The sequence below is a fragment of the Lynx canadensis genome, chromosome A1 (genome assembly GCF_007474595.2).
Source record: "Lynx canadensis isolate LIC74 chromosome A1, mLynCan4.pri.v2, whole genome shotgun sequence".
NCBI classification, from domain to species: Eukaryota; Metazoa; Chordata; class Mammalia; order Carnivora; family Felidae; genus Lynx; species Lynx canadensis.
Window position 1 is genome coordinate 85,996,052 of NC_044303.2, and position 22,979 is coordinate 86,019,030.

General features: G+C 34.8%; 1 protein-coding gene across 4 annotated transcripts in view; it reads right to left on the bottom strand.

The window, feature by feature from the left end:
• Positions 1 to 22,979, bottom strand: part of LOC115513564 (butyrophilin subfamily 1 member A1-like) — an 85,785-nt gene that overhangs the window by 12,026 nt on the left and 50,780 nt on the right. For 3 of the 4 annotated variants that reach the window (XM_030314828.1, XM_030314820.1, XM_030314806.1), the window contains exons 6-8: positions 9,314 to 9,334; positions 7,881 to 7,901; positions 5,183 to 5,203 (exon numbers count right to left, since the gene is read on the bottom strand). In XM_030314828.1, coding sequence (XP_030170688.1) covers positions 5,183 to 5,203; positions 7,881 to 7,901; positions 9,314 to 9,334 — 63 coding nt within the window. The remainder of the gene's footprint in view (positions 1 to 5,182; positions 5,204 to 7,880; positions 7,902 to 9,313; positions 9,335 to 22,979) is intronic. The other variant, XM_030314811.1, reaches the window with a different exon arrangement.

A 22,979-nucleotide genomic window follows, 5' to 3' on the forward strand; every position in this document is an offset into this window, starting at 1 on the left:
GGCTCTGCTTGGCTGGCGAGCCGCCCCTCCGCCCCGGCTCCCTCCCGCCAGTCCGTGGAGCGTGCACCGCCTCGCCGCCCTTCCTACCCTCTTCCGTGGGCCTCTCGTCTGCACTTGGGTCCGGTGACTCCGTTCTGCTAATCCTCTGGCGGTTTTCTGGGTTATTTAGGCAGGTGTAGGTGGAATCTAAGTGATCAGCAGGACGCGCGGTGAGCCCAGCGTCCTCCTACGCCGCCATCTTCCTCTTATTTTGGTTTTAAAGAGCTATTTCAATGTTGCTAAGAGACTAGATTTTAAATATCCTCACCACAAAAAATAAATGATAATTATGTGATGTGATATTGATGTGAACATTACCAGGTTATAGTGTGGTCAATATATTCCAAATAGAAATGTATCACGTTAAAAAAAAAAAAAAAAAAAAAAAAAACAGAATTCTTAGGGATATGAGCTTTGCCAGATACAATGTTTAATATGTGTTCAATATAGTGTTCAATATGTACCTGAAATTGATATGTGACTTAAGAATATTTAGCATCCAGTTATCAATAGAGTTTTTTTTTCCTTTGCAAAAGTTTTGCATTTACTAGGAAAAAAAAGTTTTTTTTAATTTTTTTTAAATTTTACTTATTTATTTTAAAAAGTTTTTTTTATTTTTTTTAAATTTTACTTATTTATTTTTATATTTAAATTTTACTTATTTGAAATTGATATGTGACTTAAGAATATTTAGCATCCAGTTATCAATAGAGTTTTTTTTTCCTTTGCAAAAGTTTTGCATTTACTAGGAAAAAAAAGTTTTTTTTAATTTTTTTTTTAAATTTTACTTATTTATTTTTAAAGAGAGAGAGAGAAAGCATGTGCAAGCAGCAGAGGGGCAGAGAGGAAGGGTGAGAGAAAATCCCAAGCAGTCTCCACACTAATGGTACAGAGCCTGACATAGGGCTCAGTGCGGGGCTCAAATGCACGAACTGTGAGATCATGAACTGAACTGAAATCAAGAGTCAGATGCTCAACTGACTGAGCCACCCAATAACCCCCAAGATAATTTATTTTAAATAAAGTCTACTATCAATATGTGGGTACATCATGCATTCAGAATCAAAATGGTGATTTTATTTTATAATCCAGACAACAAAACATTCTTCTAAGAAAATTATAACAATAATTATTTTTCATTTCACTATAATATAATCATGATTTATCATTTAATCTTTTTGTCTGTTTTTGTGCTACATATGTAAGCACAAAAATATAGGCACTACCACAGAAATCACAGTCATGTAAATTAAGGAAGAAATTGATATTCAAAGATAGGGCATAGAGTTGTAAGTAATATAAAAATTTATGAAACACAAATTGTCATGCAGTTAGAAATTGCACTTATGTGAATAGATAATAAAATTTTAAACTAGAGTCTCATGGTGGCCAGCTAGAGTTGGTTCAAAATATGAACAGAGCTTTTTCCAAATATAACCAAATTATATCTCTCCCAAGTGTGATCTGTGTGATATCAAGAAAGTACCATAAATTAGGTTGATACTGTTATTTACAATGTGATGGATAAATGAGCTAACGTGAAAAAAAAAATCTGCATTCAGCATCTGGTATTTAACTTATCTGACATGTCCACAAGTAGCATTTATTACTTTTTATTCATGATATTCCTAATTTAACTGCAAAAATTTTCTACTTATCCAGCACATTTTTACTGAGACTCTTTTTTAGACAAAGCACTATTTTCTTTTTTTTTTTTTTAATTTTTTTTTCAACGTTTATTTATTTTTGGGACAGAGAGAGACAGAGCATGAACGGGGGAGGGGCAGAGAGAGAGGGAGACACAGAATCGGAAACAGGCTCCAGGCTCTGAGCCATCAGCCCAGAGCCTGACGCGGGGCTCGAACTCACGGACCGGGAGATCGTGACCTGGCTGATGTCGGACGCTTAACCGGCTGCGCCACCCAGGCGCCCCAAAGCACTATTTTCATTGTGATGCATAAGACCCAGTTTCTTCACCCACAGAGGCATTAACAAGCTGCCTGACGATTGAAGCACCATTCCAAAATCAAGGTACTTTAAGAGAAGAAGGGCCATCCGAGGTATTTGTGCTCATTTTCACAAGGGTTATATTCTTTGTGTTTAATTATAAACATAATTTGTTACAAAAATGATATGTGTCAATTTATTTTTAAAAAGTCAAGGAAAGAAAAAGGGACCAATTAGGTGTCTATTACCCATCTATAATCCCTTTAAAATATCTTGCCATATTCTCATTATCTAAATATGCAGAATAGTTTTACCCCACAATAGTGAAAGGAATAATCTAATGCATGTTTTTCATAATGTGCTCTATTCTTTTAGAGATTAATTGTAACATTTTAATGAAAATAAACACTATTCTATAGCATAATTAACTGATTTATTTTTAATTTTTTTAATTATTTTTTTGAGAGACAGAGCATGAGCAGGGGAGGGGCAGAGAGGGAGATGCAGAGTCTGAAACAGGCTCCAAGCTCTGAGATGTCAGCACAGAGCCTAACGGGGGTCTGGAACTCACGGACTGTGAGATTATGACCTGAGCTGAAGTCAGATGCTTAACCGACTGAGCCACCCAGGCACCCCTTAACTGACTTATTTTTAAATAAAACTTAATAAACTTTATTTTTAAAGCGTTGAATTACTGATTTTTCCCTTATTCTCATAAAATTAAAAACAAAATTATTGTTCATTTATAAATCCCATCCTTCAGGTGATCTGACAGAAAGGGAATAAAAGACAAATGATATACAGAAAAATGACTGTGTCAAAAATGTATAAAATAAAAATGTAGTTTCTGACTATAAAGAGCAAAGACAAAACAATAAATCAAAAACAGAGAATGAAGATTAAGCCTCTTTTTTTTTATTTTTATTTTTTTTTTGCCAAGTGTCACTGATGGATTGGTTCTAATTACCAGAAGTTTAGGCAATTGAAGAGATTACTAATGTTAAGAGAGTTGATGAATTAAGTATTGAATTTTATTACCAACTTAGTGAATGAAATCACTGGATCCAGCTGTACAGGCCACTAAGAGTGGCATTTTGTTTGTATTTCCTTCTCCATTACCTCCCACTCCACCCTCCACATTGAATTATTCATTATGGTCATTTGACTCTAGCTCCATCTTAGGTTTCCTGCTCTCCCAAGCCCTTCCACCAACCTCCACCCTTCATCAGCCTTCTGAGTCTTGCTCATTGACTGTGGAAGCTCCTTTACAGGTCTTCCAATGCCCACTCCTGCACACGTCAATGGATTCTCTAATGCAGTCTTTTTAAAACTCGGATCTTATAATTTTTATGTTGAATACCTACTTACTCAGAATTCCTCAGTTCCTTTCACCACTCATAAGATAAATATTAAATTCTAAAATTAAGAGGTTGGTTATTATCTGCCTTCTATCTACCTCCTCAGTCATAGTTTCTGCTAGTTCATTGATGTATTACTTTATTAATTTTTATTCTTGTTTTAATTTTAGGTACTTGACAGAAAGAAATATGTGCTCCATATTTGCCTATGTATTACTATTGTAAAGCACATTTTTTAAATGTAAAGAGCATTAATAAATAAATGTAGGTTGTTGGTGGTGGTGAAGATGATGATGAGGAGGACAATGATGACAAATATTTTTTTTTTCCTCTCAGGATATGTCCCACATGACTAACCTACCTTTGTTAAACTATAGATAAATGCTTTCATTTTCCATGATTCACGTTTAATTTTTTTTTTTTTTGATAAGAGAAAAGATACTTGTTGGTATTTTTTTATGAAATGAATTCAAGTTTTTCTTTACTCCAAAGAAGTATTAATTCAATTCTGGGAAAATGAGTTGAGAAAAATTATTAGAAATGTAACAAATATATGTATAGTGGTTTCAGAATTGGATTAATTTGTAGTTAATTCTGATTTCAGTCAGGATGGGCTTATGTTATACAGACCCATTCAGAGTACTTTTACATTTGATTAACAGCTTTCCTTAAGTGAGAATGTTTGTTGCATAGAAAATCTAAATCTTAATAGGATTCCAAAATTAAACACAGCAGGGACATAGGCTTCCAGGTCATGGAAATTAGACTCAAAATTAAACCATAGACTTTACATAGGATTTCTCTTTTCCATTAAACTACCGATTTTACACAGACTGTACACAAATGTGTACAGACTTTTAAGACCTGTTTATTTAGTTCAGTGTATATCTCAGAGTAGATTGTCCTAGCTTTTCTTTTTCTTTTCTTTTTTTTTTTACCACTAACCATATAATCTGTTCTCTACCTTCAAGAAAATAACATTTTTGAATTGAAAATCTTGTCACTGTACCCCTTTTTAGAATTTATATGATTTCCTTATTTTCTTGGATAATATTCAAAATTCTGTTTCTTAGAGAGCATTCAAAATTCTTAGAATGGTAAGGAGATGTTGCATTTACCAGCCTTTGCCTACGTATAGCCTCGTCTAGGTTTTCAGAACCAGAGGCACCTGGCTAATATTGTCTCTTCTAATAGAACCACAGGCTCACCTCCCTTCAGAGTTTAGTGCATGTTGTGCTTTCTGCTTTACACGTGGTAGTTCTCTCTTTGACCTACCTGTCCTTTTCAATATCTCCAGCCTCTTCTGCATTGACCTTCTTTAGCAAATCTAGAACCTCATGTCTAAGCCCAGTCCAACTGTTGTACTATCCATGGCATCATTAACCCTCCTCCATAACAAATATTAGAATATTTGTTTTTTATTTATTATTTAAATGTGGAATTTGTATCATTCTTATAGCAACTTCCATAAAGAAAGATAGTCCTTTTGTCTCATTGTTTCTTAAGCACTGACTGTAAAATAGTCAGTTAATTACTATATATATACAAAAGACAAATGACCTCACTGAATGGCACTGAACGTAAGACCTGAGTTCCAGCGCTAATGGCACACATGGATTCATCTTGTTCTTCTGTATTTATGCCTAAAACTTTGTCTTATGAATAGTTATGTTCACTTTTTAAAGTAGCAGGAAGAAACTTTACTTGTTTTGAAAACTTTTAGGTCACACATGGGGTGCCTGGAATTTGTTCTTTAATAATAATGAAAGAACATCAATATTGGAATATTGATATGGGATATTCAAACACTGCTTCAATCAAATATAAATATCGCTTACCGTTCTTTTTTTCTATGTTCCCTATATAAAGAAATAAAGAAAGAAAATGTATGTTAGAACGTGTCCTCTTATCCCTATTCATGGAATATCTGTCCTATTACTTGGTCTCAATTTGAAAACAGAGACCCTGAGAACAAAGACTTAATGATCCAGTGTATATGTGTGACACAGAGAGAGATAGTTATTTCCTGAATAATAATAATAATAATAATAATAATAATAATAAACACAAACTAAATACATACTATTTGACTTGTAAATGTGTTTATGTAGATATAAAATAGGATATTAAAAGTGATCTCTTTTGGATGATGTCTCAAATTTGAGAATATAAGTGCCAAGGACCTACAAATTCTACCCATTCTTTCCAGGATAAGAGGGAAGTCTGAAAGTGGCCTTCAGACCCTCATTTTATCACACTTCATTTACAATACCTGGCAGCTGATAAGAAGGAAATGAAGTGGGGGGGGGGGCTTCTGAGAAAGGAGGATTTACTGAAATGGAGGGTTTGGTTTACCTTACTTTGCATTAAAGACGTGGTATATTTGGCATACTCAGCTCTAGCAATATATCCTTTATTTGAGCAACCATAAAAACTTAAGGTGTCTGTCTTGGATTTTTAGAAATAAGGAGGTACTTTCCCGCTTCACACCTTAAAATGTTCCAAACTACAGGCTGTTTAGATGTACAGTCTTGGAAACATACCATGTTTATCTTACATGAATATAAACTTACTGCAGATTTGTCTTCCAGAATGAACGCCACATGGCTGCAGACTTAGGGTCGATTGGAATTTCAATGGATTGTACCCCCAACCACTTCGGGATAACCCATTTCTTTGAGTGTTTCAGAGAAGAGTCAGCAAAACTGTTCACAAGGCCTTTCTTGAGAATTTTCTTAAGTAGATAATAATATAGTATGTTTCTTGACATTACCAAATTTATTTAAACAAGTATATTTTCAATAGCTATTTATTAAACATTTGACCAAACGTGAGTATAGGGCCATAGTTATATGTGGCTTTATAACTGGTTTGTAGAATAACTTAGAAATCATCAAGTTTATGCAAAAAACAACCTTATTTAATCTCACTGTTAACGTTTCAAATAAATTTCCCAGAATTATTTTTTCATGTCTATTTTGAGTATTTATTGTTCAGGCCATGCAATGGCCCATTTCCCTTCTGCCTCAGGTCTCCTACCTTCTCTCACCTCCCATGAAACTTGTGGTTCCTCCAGGAAAGAGAACTGAAGGTGGAGTGGAGTGGGAGTTTGTGTAAAGGAAGGAGAAAAACTTGTCTCACATGAGGGTAGTCTGCGTGCTTAGATGTTCAAATTATCACTTTCTTTTGGAGAGGATTTTGGCAGATTCCTTAAGGTCCTCCCTGTCAATTCCCACACGAACGATAGCCTTTCATGGGAGAGGAGTACTTAGTAACTCTCTTAGGAAGTGTTCCCTCCACATCACTCTCTTGAGGTCACATAGAGCCTAACTGAAAGTCTCATGCCAAATATATTTCTAGGCATCTCCAGGACAAGATTCTTCACCTTGCCTCACTTGGCCCAGAGTTGCATGGCCAAAGACATGAGATTCAATTCAATATAGTATTAAGGGAATATAAGAAATTAATTTTGACATAAGTGTTTGTCCAAAAATTAGGTGTTATGTGATCTTTAAACCCTAGATCAGGAAATAAAACATTAGGTCTGTTTCCTAGCTAATATTTTCTTTCATACATAATCTAGAAAAACAAGGAGCAAAACAATTTGACAAAGAAAAATATAAATACAAATAATTTTTTCCACTCAACAGATATTTGTGGACTGGCCGCCCTTAGCTCCGCATGGATCAGGCTCCCTCAGTAAAGGAGGACACATAGCTCTGACCTGTCACATGCACAGATCACCATGAAAAACAATAATGAGAGAATGCATGGCTGTGGGATACCATAGACTACTCATATCCCTCTCTCAACTAGTGAGGGTTCACCAGGTTCCCACAGGAAAAGCAGAGTTAATTAGGAAATGATTACAGAAATAAAATATTTCAGGAATAGAGAAAAACAAGTACAAAGGTACAGACACCAAATTACCATAAAAAATTCTCCTAAAACCAAGGCCAAGAATAAAGAAAAATCAAAACAAAAATATGCATATGGTATATCAAAGCTTATGCATATCATATTTTTAAAATTTTTATATATCGTATAGAAAAATGCAAAGTCTTTAAAAGTGCCCAATATTGATGGTGATATATTTGATTGGCATCCTATTGTATAAAATAGAATTAGCATTAATTTTTTTTAATAATATAGATTCAGATATTAGAAGAAACCAATATGAAGATCAAAATTCAGGTATTAATTTGTATTTAAGAAGTAATAGTAGAAAAATCATAAAGGAATATCTGAACACCTTATTGAGACTGTAAAAAACAAAACAATAAACAGGAGAAAGATTTCAACAAAGATGCCACAGTGTGACTCTTTTAAAATGCAAATCATTTATAGAACTTATAATTTATAATGTTACAAAATACAAAGTAGTTTCAACTTATGACTAATCATATATAGAGAAACCGCTTAAAAGAAAGACCATTTAAAAAATAGTTTATGATATGGAATCAATTGCTAAATTTTAGTTGACCAATATACTTTTCTATGATGTCTGCCGCTAAAATTTAAACAAATACTACTCACCTTTCTGTTCACGTAAGAGCTCTGTGTAAAAACAAATATATAATAAAGAATTCAACAAAGTATATATGGAAGAATTTCTAAAGAAACAGACTTTACTCAAATCTTTCAACATCTGACTTGGTAAAATATTAGGCAAGTAGGTGAAAATTAAAAGCTAGAGAAGAAAAAAAACAAAAAATAAAAAAGAAGGCATTGTGTACATTATCTCAAATAGATAATTTCTAAGAGACTGCATAGTATCATGAAATATGCTCATAACTCCATCATCTACGGTCTCCTTTCTCCAAGAACTAAGTCAGTCCATTCTGTTCCATCTGCTGATTGTGTGGATGTCATCCTAGAATATTTCCCAAGTAAAGTTCATCCAGATTACACATGGGGTTTGAACTACAAGAGACTGGGACAAGATCAGTGAGCCTTTGAGAGGAGAATATATCCAGAGCCAGAAACAACCTGAAACAGCTAATTAGTCTTTATTGCTCATCCCAAGAAGAAATCCTGGGCATTGAAAGACATAATTTTCCTCTAATGCTTCATCTAGGAGCATAGTCTGATGATAATACAAACAGCAATTTCTACTTTGGAAACTGGTGTGTGGTACATGAGGAAAATTTTTTAAATTTTAGTGGGTCAGAATAGGTAAGAAAGAATCCTCAAGACATGAGGAAATTTTGAAAATGCAGAAGAGAAAAAAAATGTTCTCCAAGTACATTTTACACAAGCTTCCTTTTCTCAATTCCAGTGAAAGTGGGTTAGCAAGTAAAACATGCACTTCAAACAAACAACAAAAAGTGAGAATAGCTAACATTAGTAGAGATTTGGATAGTAGACAAGGCTGTGCTGTGCATTGAAATGTAGCACCCTGTACCTTTTCAGTATATCTGGTAGATTTAACTGCAGACCTTCCTTTAGTATTTTCTTCAAGTATTACCCAGTTTCTCCTCTCTGTAGAATCAAAGCAACATTTGCAAACTTCAAGGGATTAGACACAGCATGACCTAACAGAGCTCATGGACACTCGAACAACCTAATTAAGAAAAAATGAGGGGCGCCTGGGTGTCTCAGTCGGTTGAGCATCAAACTTCGGCTCAGGTCATGATCTCGCGGTTTGTGAGTTCCAGCCCCGTGTCAGGCCTTGTGCTGACGGCATGGAGCCTGGAGCCTGCTTCAGATTCTGTGTCTCCTCCTCTCTCTGCCTCTCACCTGCTCATGCTCTGTCTCTCTCTGTCTCTCAATAATAAAGTAAAAACCTTTAAATTTTTTTAAAAAAAAGAAAAAAATGAAAGGAAATGCACAATCCCAAATTCCAAAGTGGTATTTATATACTTATATCTTTACCAAGTGTTTTTCTCTTAAAACTTTCCTTCAAAAAAGGCCTGACTTTTTATACTGTGATCAATATGATATACACAAGGAAGTAATGAATGACTTACCATATTCTTTCCGGAGTTTACCTTTAAGAGGAAATACACAAATTAGTTAGAGTGAAACTAAAAATTCTGAGAGTTCACTGCTCTGTGAAGGTGATGCAGTTTATTACAGATGGAGGTTGGAAACTATATTTTGTATGTGTGAGCCATGTGTTGTGCAGTTGGATAACAAGTAAATACAAGTTTCATCCTCATAGAGCTTATTCACAGAGTTTTGAGAACCTGTACTATGATTCAGAGAGGTCTGAGTCATGACCCTCTAACACTGCCCAGGATGATATTCTCTCGAGAATAGTGGACCTGTTGGGTATTTAGTAGTTCTGAGCTGTCTTACATTAAAATATCCCCAAAGGACAACACTGTAACAAGTATTGCCAAATGCTTTTAAAATTTTTCAAACTGTTTGAATAAATCTCTCTCTGACACTATTAACTACATTTATGATGGTTGGAGGAGGTCATTCAAAGAGAATGAGAGTAAAGTATGTATCTCCAAAATCATATCTCTATGCTTAGGAGAGTACAAAATGTTATTATCTTAAACCCTTGTTCACACAGCAAGATTTTTTTTTTAACTGAAGCATAATTGACTGGATATACTTTATTAGTTTCCACTACCAAAAGGTAGTGATTGAATATTTGTGTTTTATGAAATCATGAGCAAATTGAGTCTAGTTATTATTGACCACCATACAAATATAATAGAATAGTATTGACTATATTCCCTGTGCTGTACATTATATACCCATTTTTTATTATATTTTTTACTTCTTTTTTTTAAATATGAAATTTATTGTCAAATTGGTTTCCATACAATACCCAGTGGTCATCCCAACAGGTACCCTCCTCAATACCCATCACTCAACCTCCCCTCCCTCCTACCCCCTATCAAACCCTCAGTTTGTTCTCAGTTTTTAAGTCTCTTATGTTTTGGGTCCCTCCCTCTCTAACTTTTTTTTTTCCTTCCCCTCCCCCATGCTAAGTGAAATAAGTCATACAGAGAAAGACAGATACCATATGTTTTCACTCTTATGTGGATCCTGAGAAACTATACCCGTTTTCTAAATATATTTTGTTACTGAAAGATAGCACCTGTTATTTCCCTTTACTCATTTCATTTATTCCCCCACCAATGTCCTCTATAACAACCATCAGTTATTCTCTGCATTTAAAACCAGTTTGTTTTGTTCTGTTCTTTAGTTTGTTTTAATTTTTATTTGTATTAAAAAATAATGTTTATTTATTTTTGAGAGAGAGAGAGAGAGAGAGAGAGCACAAGTGTGGGCGGGGAGGAGAAAGAGAGGGAGATACAGAATCCAAAGAAGACTCCAGGCTCTGAGATGTCAGCACAGAACCCAAACTAGGGCTTGGACTCACAAACCACGAGATTATGACCTGAGCAGAAGTCAGACGTTCAATCAACTGAGCCACCCAGGTGTCTCTGTTTTGATTTTTAGATTCCACATGCAAAAGAAATCATATGGTATTTGGCTTTCTTCATCTGAACTATTTCACTTAGCATAGTACTATCTAGGTACATCCATATTGTCTCAAATGGCAATATCTCATTCTTTCTTAATTCATTTTTATGGCTAAGTAATATTCCATTATATAGATATAAACATATATATATATATACACACACTATGTTTTATTTATCCATTCAACAATCATTGGTCATTTATGTTTCTTCCATATCTTGGCTATGTAAGTAATGCTGTAATAAACATAGAAATGCTTTTTAAATTTGTGTTTTTAATTTTTAGATACTTACCTTGTACTGGAATTACTGGATAATGTGATAATTCAATTTTATTTATTTTGAATATCCTCAAGCAGTTTTCAATAATGGCTGCACCAATTTATATTCCCACCAACAGTTCACATTATCCCTTTCCACATATTTACGATTTGTTGTTTCCTGTCCTTTTGATATTAGTCATGGTGATAGATGTGAGATTATATATTACTGTGGCTTTGATATATATTTTCCTAGTGGTTAGTGATGTTTGCATATTTTCCTGTAACCATTGTATATCTGTACGTCTTTTTTGAAAATTCCAGTCAGATCTTTGCCCATTTTTAAATTGGGTTGCTTGAGTTTTTCATATTGAATTATATGAGTTTGTTATATATTTTCATAGTGAATCCCTTATTAGATACATAATTTGAAAGTATCTATTCCCATTAAGTGGGTTGTGTTTTCATTTTGTTAATAGTTACATTGGCTGTGAAAAAAAATTGTTTTATATGGTCCTAATAGTTTGTTTTTGTTTTTGCTGTCCTTGCCTGAGGAACCAGATTCAAGTAAATATTGCTCAGACTTTTGTCAAAGAACTCACTGCTTATGTTTTCTTCTAAGACTTTTATGGTTTAGATATTACATTTATGTCTTCCCACCCGTTATCAATTTACTTTTGTTTATGGTGTGAAAGTGGTCAGATTTCATTCTTTTGCAAGTATCTTTTTAGTTTTCTCAACATCATTTATTGAATGGATAGTTTCCCCATTGTATATTCTTGCCTCTTTTGTCACTGAATAATTGTCCATATAAGTGAGGACTTATTTGGGGGCTATTCTGTTGTGCTCATGTATCTATTTATCCACATTTGTGCCAATAAAGTACTCTTCTCATTATTATAGCTTTACAGTACATTATGGTATCCAGAAGGGTGATACCATGAGCTTTTCCTTCCTTTTCAAGGTTTCCTGCTTCAGAGCTAAGATGATTGCATAGTAGGAGAACTTTAGGCTTTTCTCATTACTTAAACAAAACTAGATGGCTGTCAAATCATTCTGAATACCTATGAAATTGACCTGAAGACTGACAGAACAACTTCACAACTAGAGGGAGAGAAAAGGCGACATTGAGGAAAGTAGGAAATGCAAAGACATGGTTTAGGGGAGACATGGATCCTGGGCACTGTGGAAGGGAGGGACCCCTGGCTGCAAAGAAAGACAAGAGAGAGAGAGAGAGAGACAGAGACAAAGACAGAGAGAGAGAGAGAGAGAGAGAGAGAGAGAGAGAGAGAGGATTATGCAAGGGAATGCACAAGGAGGACACTTCCTCAAAGCCATTGGGAATAACAAAGGAGCTTATTTCCTAGAATTTTTTTTTTTTTTTATCCAATAGGGCTTACAGCCTGGAGTTTTGAACATCAGGAGGCTTAACTGGGATACAGAACAAAAAGTACTGTCCTACTCCTGTGGAGAAGGCAGGCAAACACCACAAGGGCAGGTGGCTTGGCTGGAGGAATGCTTGGGGAACACAGGTAGGGATTGTTATTCTTCTTGGAGCACTTGAGTGGCAGGTGGCATTCATAGGGACCCCTCTACAGGGACAAAAGTTTCAGAATGTTCCACTTCCCTCCCACACCATTGATAATAATTACAAAGCCTTCTGTCAAAGGCAGCTCAACCCTGACACTGTCTTCCTAGCCTGTGATTGCCCTTATCAGCAAAACCTGCATCAGTCTTAGTGAGATGAGACCCTCTTCCGGAAGACCAATGCAGCCCCTGCCCAAACCATGTCCCTAAAGTCTGTTGTTTTCAAAGTTGGGAGCCTTTACTGGAATGGACCCTGCAATGCTCATTGCTAGAAGACAGGCAAACTACCTAGGGACAGACAGCATGGAAATGGGAATCTGAAAAACACAGGGAACACACAGAGGGGAGGTTATTCACTCTTCAGTGAGTGCTTCTCTGAGAGCAGCAGACACAAGAACCCCTCACTGGAAACAAAGGAGTTGGTTGGTGATATCTGTCTCCCTCACCACTCAGTAAAAACACAGAACAACCTTTAGTAAATACACAGTGCTGAGACTGGCTGCCTACCTTGCTTACACCAAGTCTCACACCCCTGTGCTCTGCCAATATTTCCATTCCCTGTCAAGTGTGCCTCAGTCCCAGCAAGGCAGGTTCCTTCCTCAGTGGACCGACAGAAATGCTGTCCACATCATGTCTCCCAACCACAGTGTCCTGCAAGGCTTCAGTTCTACTGGAAGTCACATCAGCTATCATATAATAAGCAGACCAGAGCATACCTAGTTAAAATTTGCCACACTCTGGCAAACAAAAACTCAAAAAGTAGGGACTGAGGGAACATATATCAAAAAAATAATGGCCATATATGAAAGACCCATAGTTAACATCATCTCACTAGAGAAAAATTGAAAGATTTTCATCTACAGTCAGGAACAAAACAGGGATATCCATTCTCATCACTGTTATTTGACACTGAAATTACAAGCCTCAGCAATCAGACAGTTAAAGAAATAAAAAGCATCCAAATAGATAGGGAAAAAGTCAGTCTTTCACCACTTGCAGATTAAATGATATAGACAACCCAAAAGACTCCATCAAAAAATTCCTGGAAATGATACAGGAATCCAATAAAACCACAGGATACACAATCAATGTACAGAAATCTTGTACAGAAGTACAATGTATAGAAATGTGCAGAAATGTTGAATTCCTAATACATCAACGATGAAGCAGCAGAAAAAGAAACTAAAGAATTGATCCTATTTATAATTGCACCAACAACCATAAGATACCTAGGAATAAACCTAACCAGAGAGGTGAATGATTTGTAATCTAAAAACTACAAAATGCTGATGAAAGATATTGAAGAAGACACAAGGAAATGGGAAAAAATTCTATGCTTATGGTTACAATGAATCCATACTGTTAAAATGCCTCAGCATTTTAGAATACATAAGCATTCTATGTTGTAAAAAGATGTTGAGAATGGACATACTTGTCATGTTCTGAACGTGGAGGAAAAGTTTTCAGCTTTTCACCATTAAGTATAATGTTAGCTGTGGGTTCTCAAGTAATCAATCTAAACTTACTGCTAAAGGAGCTAGAAAGGGAAAGGACAACCAAAAATACTACTGAAAATGAAGATTAGAGCAGAGGTAAATGAAATAGAGACAAAGTTGAAAATATAAATGAAACCAAGAGCTGTTTCTTTGAAAAGTTAGACAAATTGGTAGACAAATTGGTAAATTTATAGCCAGGTTTATCAAGAAAAAAAAAAGAGAGGACACAATAAATAAAATCAGATAATGGAAAAAAAACACAGCAGGTTTGCAAAGATTATAAGAGAATATTATTTAAAAAAATGTCAACAAATTGGACAAACTAGAAAAAAATAGGTAAATTCCTAGAAAGATACCAAGTTCCAAAACTCGATCAGGAAAAATAGAAAATTTGAAAAGCCACTTAGTAATAATAAAATTAGTAATTAATAAACTTTTAACAAACAGGAGTCCAGGACTAATGGTGTCACTGGTAAGTTCTACCAAACATCTAAAGAAGCATTAATACCTATTCTTCTGAAACTATATTAAAAAATAGAATATGGAAGAAAGCATTCAAATTCTTTCTATGAGGTCAGCATTACCCTGAGACCAAACCAAAGGTACAGAAAAACAGAACAAAATGAAATACTAAAAATAAACAAAAACAAACAAAAAACAAAAATACAACTACAGGCTAGTATCTATGATGAACATGCATGAAAATTGCCAAAAAAAATATTAGCAAAGCCAAATTCAACAATACATTAACAAAAATCACTAACCATCATCAAATATTAATTATTTCAGGGATGCAAGCATGTTTTCACCATTCACATACCAGTCAATGTGATTAATGTCATTAATAAGAGAAAGGATAAAAAACATATGATCATCTCACTAGAGGAAGAAAAAGCATTTGTCAAATTACGACATTCCTTCCTGATAAAAACTCTCAACAAAGTGGATTTAGAGGGAAAATATCTCAACATAATAATGGTGATATATAAAAAATTCAATCTAACATCATACAATAGTGAAAAACTGAAATCTTTCCCTCTAAGTTTTGAATATGACAGGGATATTCAGTCTCACCACTTTTATTCCTCATAGTAGTGCTGAAAATCCTAGCTGCCACAATTAGACAATAATAATAATAATAATAATAATAATATATTCAAATTGCAATGACACAAGCAAATGGAAAAATGTATTATGCTTGCTTTTTAGAATAATTTATATATTTAAAATGTTCATCCTACCTAAAGCAACCTAAAGTTTCAGTACAAATCCAACAAAATGCCAATAACATCTTTTAAGATAACTTGAACAAATAATCCTAAAACTTTTATGGAATCACAGAAAAAAAAACTTGTATAACTAATGAAATCTTGATTTCAGAACAAAGATAATGGAATCACAATGGCAGATTTAATGATAGATTACAAACTGCAGTAATCAAGGCAGTATAGTACTAACACAAAAGTAGACACATAGATCAATAGAATAGGATACAGAGCACAGAAATAAGCCCACATGTATATAGTCAACCTATGACAGAAGATGCAAGAATATATCATGAGAAAACAAGGTTTTTCAACAAGTGGTGTTGAGAAAACTGCACAGGTATATGTGAAAGAATGAAACTGGACCACTTTCTTACACAATACACAAAAATACAATAAATATGGATTGATGATCTAAATGTGAGACCTGAAGTCATAAAGCTTCTAAAAGAAAACAGAGGCAGTAATCTCTTGGTCATTAGTTTAGCATCATATTTATGAACATATGGCCCCAGGAAAGGAAAAATAAAAGCAAAAATAAAGTACTGGGACAACACTAAGGTAAAAATTCTTCAACAGAAAAGGAAGTCATCAACAAAATATAAAGGCAAATCCTTGAATGAGAGAAGTTTGCAAATAATATATCCAAGAAGAGGTTAATATCCAAATATGTAAAGAATTTATACAGCATGAACAATACCAAAAACAATCTGATTTAAAAATGGGCAGAGGACCTGAATAGACATTTTTTCTAAAGAAAACAAACAGATTGTCAACATATACTTGATAATATATTCAACATTAGTAATTATAAACAATTTACAAATCAAAAACACAATAAGATTATCACCTTACACTTGTTCGAATGGCTGGTTCCAAAAAGACAAGAAATAACATAAGATGACGAGGGGGTAGAGTAAAGGGAACTCTCAGACACTGTTGGTGGGAATGTAACCTGGTGGAGCCATTGGGTAAAACAGTATGGAGATTGTGCAAAAATTTAAAAATAGAAACACCATATGATCCATAAATCCACCACTGGGTATTTACCTCCCAAAATGAAAATGCTATTTTTTTTAATTTGAGTTTCAAGTCTTTACTTAAATTCCAGTTAGTTGAAATACAGTGCAGTATTGGTTTCAGAAGTAGAATTTAGTCATTCATCAGTTCTATAGATACCCATTGCCCATCACAACCAGTGCCCTCATTAATACCCATCACTCGTTTAACCCATTGGTCAGCCCACCTTCCCTCCAGCAATCCTCAGTTTGTTGTCTACTTAAGAATCAGTTTTATGGTTTGCCTCTCTCTCTTTTCCCTTCATATGTTCATTTGTTTTGTTTCTTAAATTCCACATTTGAATGAAATCTTATGGTATGTGTCTTTCTCTGAATGACTCATTTCACCTTGCATGATAATCTCTAGCTACATCCATGACTTCCCAAATGGCAAGATTTCATTCTTTTTTTTTATTGCTGAGTAATATTCCATTATACACACACACACACACACACACACATTACATTATACATTACATTAAATATACATTATGTATATGTATATTTTTTTCACATGTTCATTATTGATTCATCAGTTTATGGGAATTTGAGCGCTTTTTATTTTTGCAAATTTGCATAGTTTGGATATATTAGATAATTCTTCTAAACACAACAGATGCATGTACGCCTTTAAATCAGTATTTTTTGTATCCTTTGGGTAAATATTTAGTAGTGCAATTGCTGGATCTTATGGTAGTTCTATTTTTAACTTTTTGAGGAATTTACATACTGTTTTCCAAGTGGTTCAACCAGTTTGCATTCCCATCAACAGTGTAAGGGGGTTCCCCTTTCTGTGTATCCTTGCCAACATCTGTTTTTTCCTGTGTTGTTAGTTCTGGCCCTTCTCACTGGTTTGAGGTGATATTTAATTTTACTTTTGATTTGTGTTTCCTTATTGATGAGTGATATTGACCATCTTTTCTTGCTTCTCTTAGCCATTAACACCTTTTTTAGAAAAAAGTGTATATTCATATCATTTGCCCATTTTTAACTGTATTATTTGTTGTTTTGATGTTGAGTTTTAAAAGTTCTTCATCTATTTTGGATAATAACCCTTTACCAGATATGTCAATTGTAAATATCTCCTCCTATTCCAAATGTCTCCTTTTAGTTTGATTGTTTTCTTCACTGTAGAGAGGCTTTATCTTGGTAAATTTCCAATAGTTTGTTTTTGCTTTTGTTTTCCTTGCCTCTGGAGAAACAGCTAGTAATGGCCAATGTGGAAGAGGTTACTGTTTTCTCCTCTAGGATTTCAATGATTTCCTCACTAACATTTATGCCTCTTACCCTCTTTTAATTTACTTTTGTGTATGGTATTCAGAGTGGTCCTTTTCCTTCTTTAGCCTCTTGCTTTCAAGTTTTCCCAACATCATTTGTACAAGAGACTGTCTTCTTCACATTGGATATTCTTTCCTGTTTTGTCAAAGATAAGTTGCCCATATAGTTGTGGGTCCATTTCTGGGTTTTGTATTCTTTTCCATTGATGTATGGGTCTGTTGTAGTGCCAGTATCATATTGTCTTGATCATTACAACTTTGTAATATAACTTGAAGTCTGGAATTATGATGTCTCCAGCTTTTCTTTTCATTTTCAAGGTTGTTTTTGCTATTCCAGGTCTTCTGCAGTTCCATAAGTTCTTAGAAATATTCCATCTCTGAAAAATGCTGGTGTATTTTGTTAGGGTTTGCATTAAATATGGCAATTTTTTTGGTAGTATAGACATTTTGACAATTTTCTATATTCAGTATCATGTTGTCTGCAAATAGTGAGTATTTGACTTCTTTGTTGCCAATTTTGATGCTTTATATGTCTTTTTGTCATCTGATATCTCAGGCTAGAATTTCCAGTAGTATTTTTAATAACTGCTGAGAGTGGGTATCACTGTCATGCTCCTGTATCATGGAGGAAAACCTCTCAGTTTTTCTCCATATCAGATGATATTAGCTGTGTGCCTTTTCCTTATGGCCTTTATGATGTTGCAGCATGTTCCCTCTATCTCTACTTTATTGAGGTTTATGTTTTTTTAAAATATTTGATGCTGTACTTTGTTAAATTCTTTTTCTGCATCCATTTAGAGGAATGTATTGTCCCTATTCTTTATTTTGTTAACGTGGTGTATCATGTTGATTGATTTTGCAAATATTGAACCACGCTTGCAGCCCAGGAATAAATCCCACTTGATCATGGTGAATAATTCTATTAATGTACCTTAGATTCAATTTTCTACTTGAGGGATATTGGCCTTTAATTTTCCCTGTTTGTGGGATTTTTATCTGGTTTTGGAATCACAATAATGCTGGCCTCATAGAATGAGTTTGGAAGTTTTCTTTCCATTTCTATTTTTTGGAACATTTTTAGAAAAATAGATATTAAGTCTTCTGTACATTTTTGTTGAAATTCACTTGTGAAGACTCTTGCCCTGAACTTTTTTGTTGGGGGATTTTTGATTAATGATTCCATTTTTGTTGTTGGTGGTGGTTATTGGTCTGTTCAAGTTTTCAATTTCTTTCCATTTAACTTTGGTAGTTTATATGTTTCTAGGAGTTTGTACATTTATACCAAGTTGCCCAGTTTCTTGACATATGATGTTTCATGACATTCTCTTATAATTGTATTAATGTAGTGTTTGTTGTGATCTCTCCTCCTTTATTTGTGATTTTATTTATTGAGGTCCTTTCTCTTTCTTTTTGATAAATCTGGCTAGGAGTTTATAAATGTTATTAGTTTTTTCAACCAGATCCTTTTCCCATTCGCCTGTTCTTTTTTTCCTCATTATTGTGTCTATCATAAATTTCTGCTCTAATCTGTCTTAATTCTCTTATTCTGCTGGTTTGAGGCTTTGTTTGTTGTTGTTTACATAGCTCTTTCAGGTGTAAGCTTAGTTTTTGTATTTGAGATTTTTCTTACTTCTTGAAGGAGGCCTCTATTACTCTATATTTCCCTTTTTCTACAGCTTATGCTTCATCCCAAAGGTCTTGGGCCATCTTGTTTTCATTATCATTTGTTTCTGTGTATTTTTTTTTTATTTCTTCTTTAATTCCCTGGTTGATCCATCCATTCCTGAGTAAGATGTCCTTTAACTTCCATGTATTTTTGATGTTTCCATTTTTTTTTTCTTGTGGTCGATTTCAAATTTCATGACATTGTGGTCAGAAAACATATATGTTATGATCTGAAAGTTTTTTGCACTTGTTGAGGCCTGATTTGTGACAAAGTATGTGATCTATTCTGGAAAATATCCCATGTGCACTTGAAAAAACATGGTAATCTGATAGTTTAGGAAGAAATGTTTTGACTATGTATGTTAAGCCCATTTGGCTCAGGGTGTCATTCAAAGCCATTGTTTCCTTGTTGATGCTCTGCTCATATTATCTTTCCATTGCTGCAAGTGAATGTTAAATTCCTCTCCTATTATTTTATTATTACCAATTAGTTCCTTTATGTTTGTTATTAATTGTTTTATAAATTGCAGTGCTTTCCTTTTGGGTGCATAAATATTTACAATTGTTAGATTTTCTTGTTGGATAGCCTCCTTCATTATGATACAACGTCCTTCTTTATCTCATATTATAGTCTTCAGTTTAAAATGTAGTATGTCTGGGGGTGCCTGGGTGGCTCAGTCGGTTGGACATCCAACTTCAGCTCAGGTCACGATCTCATGGTTTGTGAGTTCCAGCCCCGCCTCAGGCTCTGCGCTGACAGCTCGGAGCCTGGAGCCTGCTTCGGATTCTCTGTCTCTGTCTCTGTCTCTCTCTGCCCCTCCCCCGCTCATGCTCTGTCTGTCTGTCTCTCAAAAAATAAATAAATGTTAATTTTTTTATATATATATGAAATTTATTGACAAATTGGTTTCCATACAACACCCAGTGCTCATCCCAAAAGGTGCCCTCCTCAATACCCATCACCCACCCTCCCCTCCCTCCCACCCCCCATCAACCCTCAGTTTGTTCTCAGTTTTTAACATTCTCTTATGCTTTGGCTCTCTCCCACTCTAACCTCTTTTTTTTTTTTTCCTTCCCCTCCCCCATGGGTTCCTGTTAAGTTTCTCAGGATCCACATGAGAGTGAAACCATATGGTATCTGTCTTTCTCTGTATGGTTTACAGAGAAAGATAAAAAAATTTTTAAAATGTAGTATGTCTGTTATAAATATTGCCAGTAAAGCTTTCTTTTGACATCTATTTGCATTGTAAATGTTTCTGCATCCCCTCACTTTCAGTTTGCTTGTGTCTTGAGGTCTAAAATGAGTCTGTTGTAGTCAGCATAAGTGTGTCTTTTTCTCTTACATATCCATTTTGACACACTGTTTTTTGATTAGATCATTTATTCAATTTACGGTGTAATTTTTTTTCAGAATAATTATCGATATATCATAATCAATGGTCTTAGTGCTGTTGTAGTGATTGTTTTGTAATTATTTTGAGAGATACTCTCTGTGTCTTTCTAGTCGTCTTCCCATTGAAAGAGTCCCCTTTCATAATTCTTGCAGGACTGGTTGAGAGTACTCTATTTGTTTTTTGTTTATCTGTGAAACTCTTTATCTCTCCTGTTCTGAATGATAGCCTTGCTGGATACCTTACTACTGACTGCAGATTTTTCCCATTCAGCACATTGAATATATCATGGAACCCTTTTCTGGCCTGCCAAGTGTGTGTGGAGAAAACTGCTGCTAACCTTATTGGTCTACCTTTATGAGTTAGTGACTTCTTTTGTCTTGTTGCTTTTAAGATTTTTTTATCTTTGTATTTTGCAAATTTAGACACAATATGTCTTGATTTTTACCTGCTTTTGTTCATTTTGATGGAAGTTATATATGTGTCCTGAATTTGGAAGTCTATTTCCTTCCCCAGATTGGAAAGTCTTCAACTGTAATTGTCTCAAATAAACCATCTGCCACCTTTTCTCTCTCTTCTTCTGGGATTGCTATTGTAAGAATGTCATTACATTTAATGAAATCACTGATTGCATATGTCTACATTCATGGTTCAAAATTTTCCTTCTCTCTTTTGATCAGCTTCTTTATTTTCCATAAATCTATCCCCTTTGTCACCTCTTCCTTCCTCTGCTTCTTTCATTCTTGTAGTCATTGAATCCAGTCAGTTTTGAATCTCCATTATTGCATGTTTCATTTCAGCATGATTGGTTTTAAGATCTTTTCTATTTGGGGTAATAGGCTCCCTGGTGTCTTCTATGCTTTTCTCAAGCATAGGTAGTATTCTTATAATTGTTGCTTCAAATTGCAAATCATGTATATTACCTATATCTGTTTCAAGTGGATCACTGGCTGTGACATTTTGTTGTACTTTTTGGGGGGAATGAGTTGGTCTGTCTTGACATTTTGTCTAAGTCTCTTTTCTTCTGTGTTAGGTACGTCTGTTATGTTTTGTGCTCCTGAGAGTAATGGCTTTATGAAGAGCAGGTCAAATCATGTCCAGAGACCCATGCTTCAAAATGTATCTGTGGTGTGGCACTCTGCTGCTGTTATGCATGCTCTATTCCTCAAGTTAGTCCTCTTGAGTTTCTCCTGCCAGCTGTGGGGAATGTATGGACCTTGGCCAGAAATTGTCAAATTTTAAATAGGTGTACTCTAATCTACTTGTTAATAAGGATGTGAGTCTATTCCCCTTATACTTCCCCTTATACATGAATCTTTGCAGAACTCTATGATTGGTAGAGGTGGTGCATAAGAAGGATTCTGCTGGTCCTCTGGAGGGGACCTGCTTTGCTAGTCCTTTGACACACTTGCCAGAGAAAAGTAGTACCAGTAGAATGCTGGACAGTGGGGCTGGGTGTAAGCAACTGAAACAGCCAATGTTGTCACTGTGCTGTTTAATGAAGTTAGTTTATGCTGCAGGACAGAGGAGGAAAATTATCACTCCAACTCCATTGTCCCCAGAATGGGTAGTTTCTGCTGTCTGCAGTCAGGGAAGCTCTCCCAGAAGAGCAGATAATTTCCCCTTTTGTGTGATAGTTTTTTTGAGACTGCTGTTTTTACACTGTCTGTTTCTGGTTTTCCTGCCTGACTGGAGAAGCACATTGTGCTTTGTTTCTATCCTGGCCAAGCCAGCTAAGTTTTAAAATCCAAACTTTAGGGACCTGGTGTGGTGGCAACATATATAATGTTACTTAGCTTTAAAAAAATAATGAGATCATGCTATTTTCCAAAACATGCATTGTTCAAGAGGGTATTATGATAAATGAAATAAGTCAGACAGACATGTACCATATAATTTCACTCTATGTGGAATCTAAAAATTCAAAACAAAAAACAAAAACAAAACAAAACAAAAAACGAGGAAACAAGGAAACAAGGAAAAGGCAAACTGTTAAACACAAACCATAAATTGTTGCCACACAGGTGGTGGGTGTGGACAAGGGCACAATAAAAAGGATTAAGAATGCAAACATCTACTTATAAAATAAATAAGTCACAAAAATGAAACGTTCAACCTAAAGAATATAGTCAGTAATGGTATAATAGTGTATGGTGACAGATGGTGACTATACTTATTGTGGTGAATATTG